Source organism: Chelonia mydas, chromosome 9, assembly GCF_015237465.2.
Source record: "Chelonia mydas isolate rCheMyd1 chromosome 9, rCheMyd1.pri.v2, whole genome shotgun sequence".
Lineage (NCBI taxonomy): Eukaryota > Metazoa > Chordata > Testudines > Cheloniidae > Chelonia > Chelonia mydas.
This window is the reverse complement of record NC_057855.1, coordinates 61,443,148-61,461,024: the sequence shown is the minus strand read 5'-3', so window position 1 is coordinate 61,461,024 and position 17,877 is coordinate 61,443,148. Positions and strand designations below refer to the sequence as shown.

Below are 17,877 nucleotides of genomic sequence, written 5' to 3'. Positions count from 1 at the left end.
AGGAGAAGGGTGATGCTGAAGCTGACTGGAGAGACAATTCCATTCCATGGGCCTCATCTCTTGCTTTAGGAAGGAGCCAGGGCTTTGAAGTGCATGGGTGTGGGACAGTAGGTTTGGCTCTGTGTCAGGTCTGGTGTAGTCTTCTCTGCTGTGCATGGATCCGCCTCCTGTGTCCCCGAGGAAATAGCGAGAATGGGCTAGGAAACTCTCATCTGGGCTGAGCTCGGATACCCCAGCAATGAGCGTGTTATAAATACGCTGCTAGGGTACTGCAGACTGGATTTCAAGCCCCGCGTTGATGCTCAGGAGCTGTGATGTGTTTATGCCGAGCCTGTGGAATACTTTGGTGCGAAATGCTCGTCCTCCCAGTGCTGTTAGCCTCCAATATAAAGAGCTTTGCTGTATCTTGGCTTGTAGTTTCCTGGCATCTCCATCTCTGCTGATCCCTGGGATCTGAGAGCGCTCGCAATGTTTCCTCCTTTGGAGACACTTCTGAATGCAACCCTTCGCTTGGTCCCCATGACCTTTGACCCTTGGTGCTGGGAGTCTGGGATCTCCTTGCTGTGAGGCCCCATTGCCCATCTTGGAACCTGGGGTGACAGTTAGCCCCATGGTAAGGTCGCTGACGCTGGTTGGAAGGCTGGACTGGGCTGCTAGTTTGCTACCAACTGTTGTAGCACATCTTGTGGGGACCCTTCTAGACGGGTTTTCTATGGGGTCTCTGTATCTCGCCCGTGGGATCAATGTGCTCTGTTGGCTTTGTCCACACTAAGCGTCTGTGCTCCGAATGTTTGCTGGCTGCTGCATGATATAGTGCACTGTGAGGCGCTGCTGAAAGGGACAGCTGGAGCCCGGCCCCCCGGAATCACAGGGCCACATGGCAATGCACTGAGGCAGCACTACAGCAGGATGACATGGTGTTGACCACACAGGGATTTCCAGACCCTCTTCTTGCCGGGTGAACTCCTGCTCGCAGGACACAAGCCTGGCTGGCAGCCCTTTGCATCGCCCCCCTCTGTGCCTCCCGGCCTCTGCATGAGGGAGCGGGTCTGGGGTCTGTTGCTGTTCATTTGCGACTCTGATCGAACATTAAAAGCAGCTCCCCCTCTCGCTCGTTTGAGGGGCATTGGGCTCCCCGTTCACACTGTCCCGGGGAGGTTGAGGCAGGTTTGTAGGTACTCCTGAGGTCACCTCCTTCGAAGGAGCCTGCTGGGTTCCTAACCTGGGGCTCGAGGACAGGTTCCCAATCCTCCATTTCTGGGGCTGTGGGGACACAGCTTGCTCAGTGGCGGGCAGAGGACTGTTATAATAAGCCTGTGTTATCTAGGAATTCATAGTTCTGTTCCACAGCCTCTCAGGGCCACATGCTGTGACTAATTGGTAGCAACTGTGATGCTCCAACAGCACAGACCACTACCCGTTGAGCTCACGGAGAATCACCTTTTGCTGATAATATATAGGGACTATGACACACACTCAGGCAGTTCTGACTGCACCAAACACAGCCTGGCAATTTGGGTCAATAACCAGGGAATGGTATCCCTAAATCAGAGGCCCCCAGGGGAGGGCTGCAGGATTCCTATGCTGCTTTGGAGTCCCCTAGTGGTTAAAGACTGATGATCTCTGGCACATGCATCCCACTTGCTGGTTGAAAGCTACAGCTCCTTGTAGCCCTTGGCAACTTCCTGTCTAACCCCTCTCCTGCTGCGCTGAGCCACAGGAGGGGATGGTGCTCGTGGCTGATGATTTCAGAGCTAGCTGACAGAGGCTGCTGTTCCCCAGCTATGCATGCACAGCCAATCTGGCTGGATTTCCAGGTGATTGCAAGGAAATGCCAAACCAGCATATCTTTGGTTCTTGAACATCCCCTAATCCCCACAGGGATCTGTGCACCACGAGGCAGTGAATAGCTCTGCCTTAACTGGAGAGCACATGCTCTTTTGGGGGCTCAATTCAGCTTCCTTTGACATCCGTGTCCAATCTCCTGTTGACTCAAGTGGTAGCCAGTTGGGGCCCTCACTCCTTCTTTTTTCTTTTTTTCTTCCCCTTCTTAAGGTATGTGGTTTAAAAAAAATAAAAAAAATCTTCCTTCATTAAACTCCAAAGTGGGGTCTGAACCCTCCTGCTTCAAAGCATAACCATGGGGGCTGGGAGGAAATATCATGTAGGGGCACGTTCTCCCATAACTGTCTCTTGTGGGGGAGGGGGGATATCTTGCACATCTCTCTGAAGCATCCATTGGAATGCTTCCGATGAAGTGAGCTGCAGCTCACAAAAGCTTATGCTCAAATAAATGTGTTAGTCGCTAAGGTGCCACAAGTACTCCTGTTCTTTTTGCGAATACAGACTAACACGGCTGCTACTCTGAAACCTGTCAGAGACAGGATACGGGGCTGGGTGGACTCACTGGTCTGATCCAGTCTGGTGCTTCCTATGCTCCTCGTATTCCTGCTAACAGATTAGATGATTTGTAACAAAATAGCTTTAACCATGGATTTCCTTTTAATGGCTGAGGCAGCTGGCTTCAATTTCAACCCATCAGGCACTTTGGAACAGGGCTGGTCAGTTTCACGTTTCGTCTCCTGTCTGTTTCCCTCTGACCGTAGCCCAAAACTTCGATATTTGGAATCCCAGCCAGGGAATTTTTAAATTCACTCACTGCTCAAGGGGAAAGAAATACTCTTAGAACTGAAACTCACAAAATCCTATCCACATATGTTTGTGTTAAGTAAGCTTCCTAAGCGTTAACAGCTCGTGCATACGGGGCCTTGAAAGGCTTTGCTCCTGCCAACTTCCTTTGGCGTAGGTAGGTTTGCTCTGTGCTTGGATTCTGCCTGGGTCGAACAGAACCAGCCTGCCTCTGCCCGTTTGCCCAAGACTCAATCCGTAACTCCTCACACACACACCCCTTGTCCCCACTACTCTTTGTATATTTCATGCTGCTTCCCCCAGCCCCTGAACATGCAGAAATACCACAAGACAGGCTGGGCTTGTGAGACTTCCAGCCTGGCTCTGCAGGCCCAAATGTCTCTGCGAGTTCAGACTGGTATATCATTGGGGGCGTCTCTGGATCCTTTCAATGGTGGCCCCTTGCTGTTCCCACTGAGAGTTGGCCTGCATTGGCCATGTGGTGTCCCTGGTGGCCCTGAGCAGTAATGCCTGATTCACCATAACAGTTTGCTTCCACTCTTGGACCCAGCCCCTGTTCTCTTTAGCTTGGAGGCTGGTGGGGGTGATGCACTGAGCCCCTGACGGTAGAGGGGGCAGAGAGCAGCATGGGGCAGGTTGCTCAGTGATGTGCAGAGCAGCGTGGGCAGGAAGGAGTTAACAGGGAGGGGACAGGGGGTGCTCTGTGGAATCCCGCCCTGGTGTCTGGTTTTGGAGAAGGGTGTGAAGCGAAAGGCCTGACAGCAACTGTCGTGGATGGTTTTGTCAGAGACACCTGCGCTGCACAGAGTGGGACTGACAGGAGAGGCAGGGCTGGCCAGGAGATAAAAGGCTTGGGGATAGGTGGGGGGCCTGGATCAAAGAAAAATCTGTGCTCTGGCCTGGCTGGAGGGGCCTGGATGTGGAAAGCAGATGGGAAGGGAAGCAGAGGGATGGCTGAAGGAGGCCATAAATCTCAAGGGGTGTCGGATGGGCTGTGGTGGAGAAGGGCTCTGGGGGTGGATCAGCCAGGCTATAGACTGTGGGGTGGGTGGCTTGAACTGGGAGGCTTCTAACCCCCCTGGGATTCAAGCCCAGCTCTGTCTATAACTGTTGGGGGGCAGGCAAGGCCTGCAGAGCGCAGCTAATCCCTGGCCTGGCTGACGCCCTGAGCAGAGCCTGGGGCTGCACATAGCCGGTGGGGCTAAGGTGGCTGCCAGAGGGAGCGGGGAGGGGGAAGGAAGGCAGCCAGGCAGGCTCTCAACAGGATCTCTGTGTGGGTGGCTCCGCTCAGGGAGTGACAGCCGTGGGTTGGGCCCGCCTCGGCTTGCCTGCCAAGGGAAGGATTTGTTTTGTCACCAGGCTGGCTGCAAGAGCTTGGGCCGCAGCCAGGCAGCACATCAGAGCAACCCAGGACAGTGCACCTATCCAGAGCAGCCTATATGGCGAGGGTCCTGGGCGCGCGGAGATGACTGGGGGAGGGCAGTTCATGCACATGAGGTCAGGGCTGGGTTAGGGTGTGAGTCTGACCATCTCCTCCCAGCATGCCCCCACCCCCTGTTTGGGATCTGAGGAGAGGGCTGCGTCTGAGCCCCTGGCTTCCCCGGCCATGCCTCTCCCAGCCACGCCGGCAGCCTTTTGCAAGCATTTGGGCGGCTGGCGCGCCTCCTGCTCCTCCCCCCACTTGGGCATCAGCCGCCAGCACTCCTGGGCTCCATGCCAGGTGGTGCCAACTTCTGCTGCCACTGAATCCCTGCTGCTTCCTAGTGCTCAGCCAAGCTGGGGGTAAAACCGGCTCCATCCTGGGCTCCCAGTCCAGCCTCCTGGCTGCAGACCTCTTCTTCCCTGGGACAATGACCTCCCCTCACAACCCAGCCACCTTCTGGTGCAACTCACCCCTGTGCCTGAAGGATTAATGTGCCTGAGGTTAACCCTCTCCCAGATGCCTGGCATCCTCTCCCAGTTCCCATCCTGCTGGCCAAGGGCTGGGTGGGATTCTCTTGTGTTCCTCAGCAGCCTGGAAAGCGATAGGGGATGCGCCCCCAAGGAGATGCTCAGCACAGCTCTGCCTAGATAGTGAACTCCTACCTCTCCCCATTCCCCTCTTGCCAACTGGACCCACCCACTATGGAGGACATCTCTGTGCCACGTAGCCAGGCTGTGGTGCCCCCTTGCAGCCCCAGAGGAGCACAGTGCTGACTTCCCCACTGAATCTTGTGGGGGAGAGGTATGGGCACCCCCTAGTGAGCAGGGAGGGGATATTGCTGCTCACCCCCTGCTCTTGTATCTCCTTGGGAGGGGCAGCTGGTGCCCCCCTCACAGGAGTCCAATTGGCCTGGGCGGGAGCCCTCGTCCTCTCTCATCACAGCACCCCCTCGCAGCCAGGGATGGGCAAATGTTCTGCAAGCTCCATGAGGGTCGTCTCCTCGGGGGCTGCGGGCCAACCCCACCTGGCCCATCTCTTGGGCCTGCAAGGACAATAAACCGACCCAGCGCTCTCCCCAGCCGCCTCTCTTGGTCCATGCGCAGGCTGCAGGCCCCAGCTGGTTCGTCTTGTACTCGAAGCCAGTGTGCCCAGCCTGGGGACGCTGTGGCTGCCTTGCTAACGATCAGAAGGGGGTGGCAACCCTGGTCTGTCGGGGGGGGGGGGGGGCCTTTGGAAGCTGACAAGTAAATGTTTATGGGAGCCTCAGAATAGAGCCCAGGGTTCTGAGCCCAGCTCCACCTTGGTCCACACAGGAACCCCCTGATTGCTGCCAGGGGGCAGCTGAGTACCCCACTACTTCGCCCATGCTGCTCTGGGCTGTGATTCGCCGTGTCTTTTAACCTTTGGGCTGGGGACAGGATCCCCCCCGCAGCGCTAAGGTGTAACCACGGGGCCAAAAAGGTGGGTGGCTTGGCGGGGCTGGGAGGGAAGAGTTGGATCTGCCCCAGTGACCTCTGGCCGTTCTGCAGAACCATGGAGTTTGGACATATGAGCTGCTCCCTGGGCGCACAGCCGTGATCTAATTCTCATAGCAACCCGCAGGCCTGTTCCATGCCTTGGGGGTGTGCTGGGGGGTGCTTTTTGTTCCTTCTCTCCCTCCCACTCCCCCCCCCCCATCCCCCAGTGGAGACTCAGCATGCGTGAGCTCCACCTGCTGCCTCTCCCCAGCCCAGGCCCTGCACTGGAGCACAGTGCCCTGGGTGGGCTGGCATCCAGAGCCAGTGGGGCAGGGGTCTGGCTGCACAGGAGTGGGGCTGATGTTTGTATGACGCAGGACACCCCCTGCCCCCCATTGCCCCGAAGGTGCACAGACAGCCATCTCCCCCTTGCTCGGGGCCTGCACTACAGTCTGAGGTGGTGGGTCAGTGCCCTGGCTTTCTGCCTTCAGAGATCAACGCTCACATCCTCGCTGAGGTCCTGCATGAGATCCACCCTGGTAGCCTCATCACAGTCCCTGCAAAGCCATTCTGCAGGCTGGCCCCCTTCCCCAGTTCTGATCCAGGGGCTTGGGTGTGGAATGGCAGTGGTGCTGGTCTGGAGTGAGCTGCGTAGGGGTCAGGACTGGACCTGCACTCCAGCAACCAGCAAGTCTAGATCAAGTAGCAGCAAAGAGCGAGGTGTGGGGAGCCCAGGATTCCTAGGTGGGGGGCTGTGGGTTGGTTGATGGGCAGCAGAGAGCTGTGTGCGGGGAGCCCAGGGCAACCAGGGGTGAGATGGGAGTGGGGGCTGTGGATTGGGATTGAGGGGCAGCGGACAGCAGTGTGAGGCGAAGAAGCACAGGACTGGACTAGTAAGGTGTGATGCAGGTTAGGACTAAGGTTCATTGGGAGACCTTTCACATTCTTAAGGCCCAGCAATGCAGGTACCAGCCTGCAATGAGATGAACCACGCCAGCCGCACTCATGGCACAGAAATGCCCTGATCAGGATGCTTCTGGGGCCCTGCTAGCATCATACAATGTTAGCCGTGGAAATCTACTAGCAGGCCCTGGTCTTCAGTAGCCGCTTTCTGGCTCAGAGCCAGGGCACCCAGCTCTTCGGGCAAGCTTCCAGCACCTGGACTCCTGGGTCAGGCAGAGAATACGTTCCCCTGGCTACTGTCAGGGCTGGTTCAGACTACACTTGGTTGGGGGGCATTGCTGGGCAAAGGGAAGGGGAGGGGCTGCTCTTTCAAAAGCGAATGCAGCAGTGCTGGTGAAAGGCCCCCGGGTGCCAGCTCTGGAGGCCTCTGTATCCCCAGAAGGGGGTGCCGGCTCCTCCCTGCCCACCCTGATCTAGAGGGGAGCTCCATCTCCAGGGTGTCACCATGCCTCTGCTGAGGCTGCCAATAGATTGTGATGTTCAGGAGGAGGCGGGTTAGTACCAATTATTTAATGTTCCCTACGGCATCAAATCTCAGCGCCCCCTTCTTGAGTCACCTCCTCCAAGTCCCGGTGACTCCCTCCTCCCTAGTGTCAAGCCATTCTGTGCCACCTCCCAGCTGAGTGGGGGTTGTCTCCATCTCCCTCCCCCTCCCAGCGTTTCCCTTTCCCGCTTCCCTCTGCTTCTTCCTCTGCCAAAGGGCTGGGAGTGAGTTGCTGGATGGTGCAGCCTTGATCTGTGCCCCACATTACTGCTGCTATCCCAAATCTGTCCATGCTTTGGAGAGGGAGTGCATCCATCCATACAAAGGATTTACTGAGCGTAATTCCTCTGCCAAGCTTCCCCCCTCACCCCGCCCCTGACCCACTCTCGCTGAACAGGACCAGACGGCACATCAGAAATCAAGGGGGAAGTGTCCTGAGGACTGTGCTTCTGGGATGTCTGCTGTTTTGGGCGGGGCGGGGCTGTGGTTAGGGCCCAGGCTGGAAGCGGGAAGGCCCGGGCTATATTCACAGATCTGCCCTGGAGTCACTGTGTGACTTTGGCTGGTCAGTCACACCTCTGTGCCTTGGTAAACTATGTGTGTAAAAGGTGGATGGGGTGTGTCGGTGTGGAGAGGGGCGGGTCAATGAGCGCTTATGGGGAGAGCTCTACTCCAATGGAAGTGCCGGGTATTTCCATGTCACCGCATAGGAAATCATGGGATTAGATTGCTCTGTGGAAACATTACCTGCATTTCTAGCTGAGGGCCTCAAAGCATTTCCCAAATGTTAATTAAACCTCATGCTACCTCCTGACAGGCAGCTGAGTATCACCTGACCCATGTTGGGGAAACTGAGGCACAGAGTGAGTCACACAGTGACTGAGGCAGGGATAGAACCCAGGAGTCCTGACTCCAAGCTCATCTGCACCAACCAGCAAGTAATACCACCTCCCTCTCCCCTGCTGGCTTGAACTGGGAGCAGTGTGACTCCACGGATGTGGTGGCTGGGCCTGGGAGCCCTCATCCATGGTGTTACACTCCTTGAATGCTGTCAGTATGTTCCTGCATTCTTTACAGGCTGTCCCAGAGCCTCAGGGCTCTGCGGCCTGATCCTGGGAGGTGCTGAGTGTTTCTTCCTGCCATTCAAGTCAGTGGGAGTTGAGAGTGCTCAGCCCTTGAGAGACCAATAGCGAGGTGTCTACAATTTTGCATCCCGTTTTCTATCTTGGGCAGAAGCAGGTAGACCTGGGTGCCATGCCAGTGGGGCTCAGGAGAGCCCCATAGCACAAGATCCTCCATCCCCCTCATTAAAGAGGGTAGCTGGAGTCCAGTTCCCAGGCTACCCTCACCCATGGGCAGCCAGCACTGTGATGACCTAGTGCAATCCTTAGCCCACACATGGCATGTTGGCGTTGCACATTGGCCCCAAGCTGGTGTCAATGAATGCTCCAGTCAGAAGCGACATGTTACTCAGTGTCTCTGCTCCCCGGGTCTCTCTGACGCTCCCTGTCCTCCCAAGGGGCTTCCCTATCAGCTTGGCATGGCAGGAGATGACATTTCTAACCACCAGGCCTGGGATCAGAAAATCCACTCAGCTTCTCTGCTGTACGGCGAGCTGGGAGCTGCGATTGGCTGCAATGGTGTTGATGATACACGAGGTTGACTAGAATGCAGGCCGCCGTCTTGGCTTTGCCGGGCGAACAGGAATAGCAACTTGTTTGTGTCAGAAGCAGATCTGACTCAAGGAGCGAATGATTCTCTGACGCGAGCTGCCCTTTAAACAAAATCCACACACGTGCTAGCCTTACTCCTGCAGCATTACATAACCCACAGGCTGATGGCTGAAGGTCACTGGGAGTGGAAGGTGTCCAAATAGCGCTCGGCAATCACACCTAGAGCGTTCCAGGGAGCAGCTTGTGGGGAACTGAAAAATCACCCTTTTCTTGTCCTACTCATGAAATAGCTAAGCACTAGGCTAGGCAGCCTCTTCTGGATGCTTACGGCATAAGATGCCGCTATGTAGAGGTGTTCAGTGCAGCACTCAACCTGAGTCTAGCTTGTCAGTGTCAGTCACTCCAGTGGCTAACTCAGCACTGAAGGGATGACTTACTGATTGAACTGCTTTGTTTCCCTTCAAGGGTCGGTTCAGATCCAGGCAGAGTCAAGTCAGCCAAACTAAACTTCCCAGGTGCATCAGTGGCATTCCACCACGTTTTGCTGGGTTGGGTGGAATTTTTTCAGATGAGACCTTTGTCACCCGGGTCCTTTCCACTTTGCATGATATTCAGAATTCCCTGGCCCTCTGTGGTTGCCCCTGTATCCTTTGTAACATACTCCTGTTCTCTCGTCTCATCTCTTTGTGCTGTGTTTTCATTGGCCGCTACTCTCAACCCCAGAAGTGGCTGCATTTGCTGCCTGTGTATAGTGGGGCCTTTTGGGATGAGAGGTTGTGACAGAAATGGCGATTTCCTGTAGTATCCTTGGAAAAACCTTATTGAATTAAGTTTAAGTATCTTTGGAGTCTGTTCTAGTAGTTGTAAAGGTTAAGTATTATTATGGGTCTGGATGACCCAAGGACTATACTGAACAATGTGGCAGACACAAATGGTCTTTTGGGACAATATATGTGAAGTGGTTTTGCTGGGAAATTTGTAGAGGGAGATGAATGCAATTCCCTACTCCCAGTTATGCACAAACCCAGTCTTTTGCAGTGGGTGGACCTCTGTCTGCTGATCACCCGTTACATGAGGCCAAGATCAAAGGACAGACTGAACTGTTCTGATTCTGATTGAGGACTGTTGTACACTTGTAACCACAGGAAAGACCTCGTGGTGGGGGGTTTGGAGGGCTGATTCCTACCAGAGCCCTCCTTGGAGCTGGGAGTGAGCTCTGGTAAGCAGGTGTGTAAGTTTTTTTACTGTTTTTAAGACATGGTCTCTGTGATGCTTTTACCTTAAGAATAAATGTGCTTGCTTAGAGCTGCATGGTAGCTTGTGATTGCTGGCAATTCCAGCTCTTCGGAGAGCAAGCAAAGAGCAGATGCTGGCCTGTTCAGGCAGTCTGGCTTGCTCAGAATATCCCAGTGCAGGCACGGAGCTGTGCAGCCTGGAAAACCCTAGCCAGGAGGGAGCGAGATACAGGTCTGCACCCGAGACTGGGGACGGCTAAGGAACCTAACAGGTGCAGTTGCCCTGGATTGTGACAGAAGCATTGTGTAAGATGAGCTGATTGCATGTTGCAGCATGTGGGAGTCTCCCTACCCAAGAGAGTCATGGAACCATCCCCACGCCCTGCAGCAGGCCTAGCCGGGGAACCAGGCTGCACTGGTGGGTGGGCGGGGAGTCTCATTTTCTAATTGACTTTGGTCAGGGTGTCCAGCACATTGATTTCAAAGGCCAGGGCTTCGGAGCTGCCTGGAGCTGTGCTTCCTCCCCTCCCCACCCCAACCCCCCTCATCTGCTCTAGAGTGGCAGGGGAGGGAGGGTTTGGCTGTGGATTGAAGTCATCCCTCTCCCCCTTCCCCTCTCTTTTCTCCCCACACCAGGAAGCTCGGTAAAGTGGTACCCCAGGGCAGCATCCATGGGTGTTTGTCGGGTGTTTTAGCAAGTGCCCCGCTTTGAAGCAATGGGAGCGAGAGAGAATCGTTGACTCAGACCGGGAGCCTGAAGCCTAGTGGCCCTCTGCCAGTTCTGTGTGGCTGCTCCACCCGACTGGCTCCGGGTCCCGGTGCTTAGGTTCCAAATGGCTCATCCCATGACCCAGATTCACTCCTTGTCTCCCCTCCCACCGAATCTGGGCTCTCTTCCCTGCATGCACACAGGCACACATGCAGTGAATGAGTCTTGCCTCCCATCCCCTGGCTGAGGGGATGCCAGACCGGCTGGGTGCATTGGAAGGATCATTCCATTGGAACTGGCGGGGCAGGAGTTCTTTCTTTTTAAAAACGAAATGCAGAAAAAGCCAGAATAGGAATTTCTCAAGCTTACCCCATGAACGCTGCTGTTTCTGATGCCGCGTTCCCGAGGGAGGATGTTGGTGGGCGTGCGGGTAATGCTAGCTTTCTGGAAGCGCAAGGGTTAATGCAAGGGTTCTTCCACCCACACCATGGCACGTCTGGGACTGTGGTGTAACACGGCAGGGTGAATGTCTCTGGCATCTGCTCTCCCTTCTAATCCAGTGTAGTGCTTAGTGGTGTGATGCCCATGCCCACAGCATGGTCTGAGCACAGGACTGGGAGCCAGGACTCTGGCGCTCCCTCCCAGCTTTGCCAGTGATTCACTGTGACCAATGGGAAACCTGCTCTCCCCCTTTGTGCCTCAATTTCCTAATCTCGAAGACGGGAGTGATGGCCCCTGCCTCCCCAGGTGCTCCAATGCTGTGGAGAGCATGGCCATGGCAGTACCTGGACAGATGGGCGTTGAGAGGCTGAGCTCTGTTGTGTGTCTGATGGCTGCAGTCCAGCTCCCTCCTGTCCCCTGTGTAGTGAGTCTGTGCCGGGGGAGATGCTAGCAATCTGCCAGCAAAATGACCTGGAAGAAGTGGTTGGCTCCAGCTACCTCACCCTTCCCTCCCCCACCACAGAGCCAGTGTCCTGTGTGTCTCTATCCGTGACTAGCTATAGTGCTGGGATGCGTTTCTTGAGAGCCCCTTGACCCTGCTGCATGGAGCTTATGTCATGCTGGGCAGTGTGGCCCAGTGGGTGGGGAACTAGGTTGGGAATCTGGACATTTGGGTTCAGTTCCTAGATCTACTGGGTGACCTTGGGAAAGTCACTTCCCCCTTTCTGTGCCTCAGTTTCCCCATGAGTAAAATGGGGGACACTGGTATTTCCCTCCCTCCCAGGGTGTGGGGCAGTTTCCCCCTTCCCAGTTGCCGCAGCGCCTCCCAGTGGAGGGCTTGGGAAGTGCCATGTGCTGGCCTCACTCAGTCCACGCCCCGGTGCCCTCATTGTTGATTTCTTGTCTCTCCCAGGCTGCAGGCTCAGTCCAGAGTAAGGTGCTGCCCAAGATGAGCTCCTCATCGCTGCTGGAGGACAGCTCCATAGAGCCCCCGGTGCTGCTGACTGACATAAAGACGGAGCCTCCTGAAGAGTTGCTGGCCAGCGACTGCAACCAGCCCCAGGCCGAGCCCGTGGACCTGTCACTCAACAAGCCCAAGGTGTCTCTTCAGTCCTCCACCCTGCTGCCCTCCTCCATCAGGTCCTCGCCCATGCTGGTGGCGCCACCCATCCAGGCCCCTGTGGTCTCCATGTCACCCACGGGGCTGGGCTCTTCGTCCGCCATCCCCGCTGTGCTGTCCCCTGGCTCCATCCTGGCCTCCACGCAGGGCAGCGGGGGCCAGCAGATCCTGCACGTCATCCACACAATCCCCTCGGTCAACCTGCCCAGCAAGATGGGCAATCTACAGACCATCCCAGTGGTGGTGCAGTCCCTGCCCGTGGTCTACACCACCATGCCCACAGACGGGGTCACCGCCGCCATCACCGTGCCCCTCATCGGCGGTGATGGCAAGAACGCCGGATCTGGTAAGGGCTCACTTCCCTTCCCCAGGGCTGTGGGTTGGGATTGAGGAGTGTTGGCAGGATTTGAGGAGCATCGGCAGAGATCAGTGGGTAGGGGAGCCCAGAGCAGGAACCACTGGGAGATGAGGGAGCGGGGTTGTGGGTCAGGCTTGGGGAACCCAGGGCTGGACTAGCAGAGTGAAGCAGTAGTTTGGGATTTGAGGGATATTGGCAGAGCTATGGAGGGATCCCAGAACTGGCCCAGCCATGGACAGATTGGGCCATGGAGACTGGACCCCTGGAGATGGGATCCTTCCTGGTTAGGGCTGAAGCACATCAGCTGGGGGCATCGTGGGGGAAGATTGCCCTGCCGCTGACCCACTTCCGTGGCAGAGCTGTCCATCTGGTACCTTTCACCAGGGCTAGCGTCATAAGGCAGCAGCCAAGCCAGGGCTTCATAAGGTCCTGTTGGCTCCGCTCCCAGAGTGTGATGAAGCCCATCTGTCTGGGTGTGGGAGGAAGCCTGGCGTGCCGGCACTGCTGCAATGGGCAGGCATCACGTGGTGCCCAGTGGGCAAATGCCTTGCCTCCTTCCTTCACCTGTAGGTGCATGATGCTGCATGACGCTCCCCTGACCCCAAGTGGCCAGTTGTGGTAGTGGTAGGTGGGCGGTTCCTTCTCCACGGGCTCCGAGTTCAAACCCAGCAAGAGGGAGCAGGGGTAGGTGTCTAACTCCATGTTCCAGCCGGGCTTGTGTCAGCCCTGCCACGTGCTCAGTCACTTCCCGGGAAATGCAGCATGTGCTTGGGAAGGCGAGGCCCCGCCTGGCGATTGGAAAGGCTGTTGGGTGTCCCAGATGCACTAGCATAGTCGGGATCTGCTCTGCTGGCCCCTCTCTGACCAGAGCCCATGGTGTCTGTGAGAGTCCCATCGCTGATCCCCCCCTGCCAGCAGGCCGCGGACTCAGAGCCTGTGTTCCCCAGCTGCTCTCTCCAAGGCAGTTGGGATTTCCCGCAGTGTATTCTGGACCTCTTCTTCCCCTCCCCCTGCCATTCCCCTTTCCCAGCCTCATTCCCTCCACTGGCCCCGCAGCTCCCTCTCCATATGCCCTAGCCCTGCACAATGTGGGGTGCCAATGGTTCTGCACCGAATCTCCCCCACCCTCTGCACCATCCCCCTGCACCCACAGCATGTGTGCCCGGGAGCCCACCCCTGAGAAGGTGCAGCCACATCAGACCCTGCCTACTGATGTGGGGGTGGGAGGGGGTTTCTCCATAAAGGCCTGGCTCAGCTGGCTTCCTCCCTGTTCTTTGGGAGCCCTGACTGCCTGGGAGCTGCTCTCTGGGGGTATGGGGCGGCACTCAGCACCTGGCGCTGGCACTTCAGTGTGCCCGGGACTGATGGGACTGGTCAAGGGGGGCTCCAGGGGGGGCTCCCCAGTTGCAGGAGAGGGGTGGGTTTGTAGCCACGCTTTCACAGGTGGTCCCTGACTCTAGTTGCCTCAGTGCGTGGGAGCTTGGCTTGGGGCCCCTTAGCATGTCCAACAGGGCCCTGTGAAACCGGATACCCAGAATTCAGGACCACCTGGGGAGGATGGAGGGGAGGTGCTGAATGGGCTGTTTCCTGGCTAAGAGTGTTGGGGGCAGGGTGGTGGTCCTGTTTGGGGGAGAGGGGGAGGGAGGGGAGTTTTCCCAGTTGGGAGATGAACATGATTCCTACTGGAGCTGGAGGAAGGGAGTTTCCCTGCTCTGTGTGTGCACTGGGGGTGGGGTTGGGCGGGGTCCCAGCTCTGTGTTTGGGGGAAGGATGTGATTCCTGTCAGAGGCTTGGGAGGGGTCCCAGCTCTCTGTGTGTTTGCGGGTGGGTTTGATTCCCAGCTGGCTGATCAGCACTGGTAGGCGCTGGGTGGTTCCCGGCTGTGGGGAGGGGATCAGCCACCCCTCACAACTGCCTGGCAGGCCCCACTCCACCCTATCTGTTCCAGTTCTCATGCTGCACCCATCACCTTGGGCTCAGTGCCTGTTTCTTTCCCACACTGCCCGGAGCTGCATGGCAGAGCTGGGATTCCTGCCCGGGGCAGGCGGGCCCCCCAGTGCTGGGGAGCTGCCTGGCTCCACAGTCGAGTGGCTGTGAGTCAGTCAGCCGTGGGAGGAGGCTGTCTGTCTGCCCTCCATCCTGGGGAGTGGGGGAAGGGGGGGTTTGGCAGGCTGCCTTCTCCCTCACCACAGGGTGGGGTCTTGACCTCCCCTCCCAGGCCCCCCCTGCGGCCGGCTCCAAGGCTGCTCTGGTTCCAGTTAGACTGGCTCCCCCCCACTCCCAGCGCTTCCTGCCTCCCATCCGGTGAGCAGAGAACTCCCAGGCACTTCCTGTCGGAGGCCCTGGCTGGTTCCCCTCTGGCCGGGGACACGTGTGGAAGTTGGGGGGCGGGAGTAGCTGAAATGAACCAGGAGCGGGGGGAGGGGGAGCTCTTTCTGGTGGCTGCACCTATGCTCCAGTGCCTCGCCCAGGGGGTGGGGAGGGGACGAGGTGGTGGGGCTGGGCCTGGGTCTTGGGGTTTGGGTCTGGATCCCAGGGATGGGCTGGGGAACTGTTGGGCCCCATCCCTGCCCAGGCTGCCAACCCCCTCCCCCAACCCCATCAGCTGTGCCAGGTGTCCTGCTCTGGGGTGCGAGCCGGTCCCTGTCCAGCTTTGTGACCGACTCCTGTGCTGGGCGTGTCGAAGGCCCCGCTGCCCCTCAGAGCACGGGTAGGCCTGTCTCAGCCCACTCTGAGTGACTGGTGGGGGCTGAGATGCTGCCAACCCCCTGCTGGCTTGGGGCGCTGCTTTCCGCTAGACAGATTAGCAGGTTTTTCCCTGGAGCTGGGCTCTGGGGCTGGGTGAAGTGCTGTGGGCTCAGGCTGGGAACCTTCCCCACCACTCCAATTGCCCTGTCTGTCCAGTCCTCCGCACCCCATCCAGTGCCATCCCCCCACTGTGCCAGGCAGCTCCCTTGTGCTGCTGGCTCATGTCTCTGTGACTGGGCAAGGGGCAGGAGAGGTGGATTCAGAGGGGACTCAGGGCTCCAGTGCTGGGGCGGCCAATGTTACAGACAGCTCTGGGCAGGGGTGAAGCGACCAATCCCTGCAGCCCAGGGGAAGGACCCTGTGGGTTCTAGGTCAGCAGAGGGAGCGTTATCCCATGGTGCAGTGGCTTTGATCCTTGGGCAGAGCTGGGGACAGAGCAAGGGGATGTGGCTCTGGGGCTGTCTCTGGTTTCAGTGGGTCTCTTTCCTCCTCAGTGAAAATTGACCCCAGCTCCATGTACCCCCTGGAGATGAACAGCGACAGCGAGGACAGCGTCACGGAGAGCAGCTCAGCCCCCTTCCAGGACCTGCAGAGAGAGTGAGTGCCAGCCACACACTGCCCTGGACTATGGCTGGGGTGGGCCCACTTCTTGGTGATAGAGCTGGGATTGGCACCTGCATAGTACGGGGCTGGGGCGGAGGAAGCAAGGCTTGCCTATTGGGTCTGTCCAGCAGGGGAGGGAGTATCGGCTTCCCCTCCCCCACGTTGATGAGGCTGCACAAAGCTGCTTCATAAATGACTGCCCAGGGCACTGGCATGGTGCTACCCATTATGGGGGTGGAATCCGGCTATGGTAGGTAAGGCCATCCCTGGGGTGGGGCTGTGGTTCCCTGGTTGCCGCGAGTCAGGCGTAGTCTGCTACAAGGGGCTGTGCCAGCCCACAGGGAGAGGGTGGGGCCCCCAGGAACCCAGCGCTGGGTGACACTGCTGTCTCCCCCTGCCCAGGTCGCGGTCGCCTGTGGCCCGGATGCAGCGGGCCGAGTCCCCCGACTTGAAGAAGAGGCGGATTCACCAGTGTGACTTCGAGGGCTGCAACAAGGTGTACACGAAAAGCTCCCACCTCAAAGCACACAGGAGGATACATACAGGTAGGGCTCGGCGGGGCAGCCTGTGTCATGCTGCTGCCAGCCCAGCCGGGGGACCTCGGTGCTGCGGGGGGGACTCTCCCTCGGGCCCATCCCCCCCCACGGCCTTTCTGCTCACCATAGCAGAGACTAAGGCATGGCTGGGCCGTGGTCACTGAGGTCCCCTTACCACTGGGACAGGATAAGGTCAGCAGGGCAGAACCTTGCCCTGCCAGGGCCCGTGCTGACCCTGCTCTGTGGAGGAGCTGCTCCAGGGCTGACCTTGCACAAGTGCTGAACTGGCTCCAGTACAATCCGTGAGTGGCAGTGCCTGATGGATGAGATTCCCTGCCCCACCCGGGCAGGGGTTTCTGGGTACCAGCACAAAGGTAGCTGCACTGGGAGCTGGTGTGTCCCTTCCTACACAGTGCATTTGGGCTGAGATCCCCAGAGGAGGCAGAGGGCGGGCAGTGCTGTGGGGTAACAGGGAACACACAACCCAGTTTGGCTTACTTTTGTTCACCTTGGTTTAACTCCAATGGCTAGTGGACCATTTTGTGAGCTCTCCAGCCTCAGAGACAGCACAGCTGAGACCCCCACCAAGTCCTCCCACAAAACCAGAGATGCCCTAGTTCAGCATTCCTGGGACTCCTCTGTGATCATGCCCTGCATCTCCAAGACCCTGTCCATCCTGTGGTCTGGCAGGAAGGGCCTGTGAGCTTATCTCCACCTTGGCTTCATGCCTCTCTGTGCCCAACTCAGTGGGCGCAGGGCCATGCCCTGCAGTCGGGAGAGCCCAAATGCCCAGTGACTCCAGTCCAGGGTTCTCAGTTTGGAAAGCTGTGAGCCATGTGCCACCTACTCCAGGCTGCGTTGAAGGGGGCTTTTTAATTAGAGGGAAATTCCAGCTGCCAGCCCTCAGGGTTAATTGCGAAGGGAGCCATGCTGCTCCGGGCTCACAACTTGCCCACAATCTGCACAGGCCCTGACTCTCTCTGCGTATGGTACTGTCCTCGCTCTGCTTGCATGGGTGTGTAGTTCTCAGATAACCACCAGGGGGCAGACGTCTGCCTTCTGGACACAGCTTCCAAGTGCTGGGTTGTCTGTGAAAGCCTTTACAATTGGATTTGAATGTGTGGCCTTGAGAGCTGGGGAGCCAGGGGAGGAGATTCATATCCCCTGGGGGCAAGAGGAGTTTTGTGGCTGGGTGCCATGGGCTTCCAGATGAGCTGCTGGAGTGGGCTAACTGGGACATATGGCATGTCATACTGGAGGGATATTGTCCTGGATCCTCTAAGGCATTTAGGCACCTAACTCCGATCGGAATCAATGCCTTTGAGGATCAGGACCATTAGCCCTTTGGGGCTCAGAAGGGGATTTATTTTTGCTGACCATGATCCCCTAGGCTGTTCCCTGCTCTGCTTCATGGGGGAGGGCTTTTGTCCTCCTCTAACACACGTGTGTGACTGAGAATGCAGTGCTGTCCCTCCCGG

The 17,877-nt window shown here is 57.5% G+C and overlaps 1 protein-coding gene across 6 annotated transcripts in view; it reads left to right on the top strand.

Annotated features, from left to right (window-relative positions):
• The window catches only part of KLF8 (Kruppel like factor 8), a 94,265-nt gene that overhangs the window by 65,457 nt on the left and 10,931 nt on the right, over positions 1-17,877 (top strand). For all 6 annotated transcript variants that reach the window (XR_006283623.1, XR_006283624.1, XR_005226652.2 and 3 more), the window contains 3 exons: positions 11,948-12,500; positions 15,755-15,857; positions 16,266-16,408. Coding sequence is in view for 3 of the 6 variants with exons in the window: in XM_027826351.3 (XP_027682152.1) it covers positions 11,948-12,500; positions 15,755-15,857; positions 16,266-16,408 (799 nt within the window). In the remaining 3 variants the exon portion in view is untranslated. The remainder of the gene's footprint in view (positions 1-11,947; positions 12,501-15,754; positions 15,858-16,265; positions 16,409-17,877) is intronic.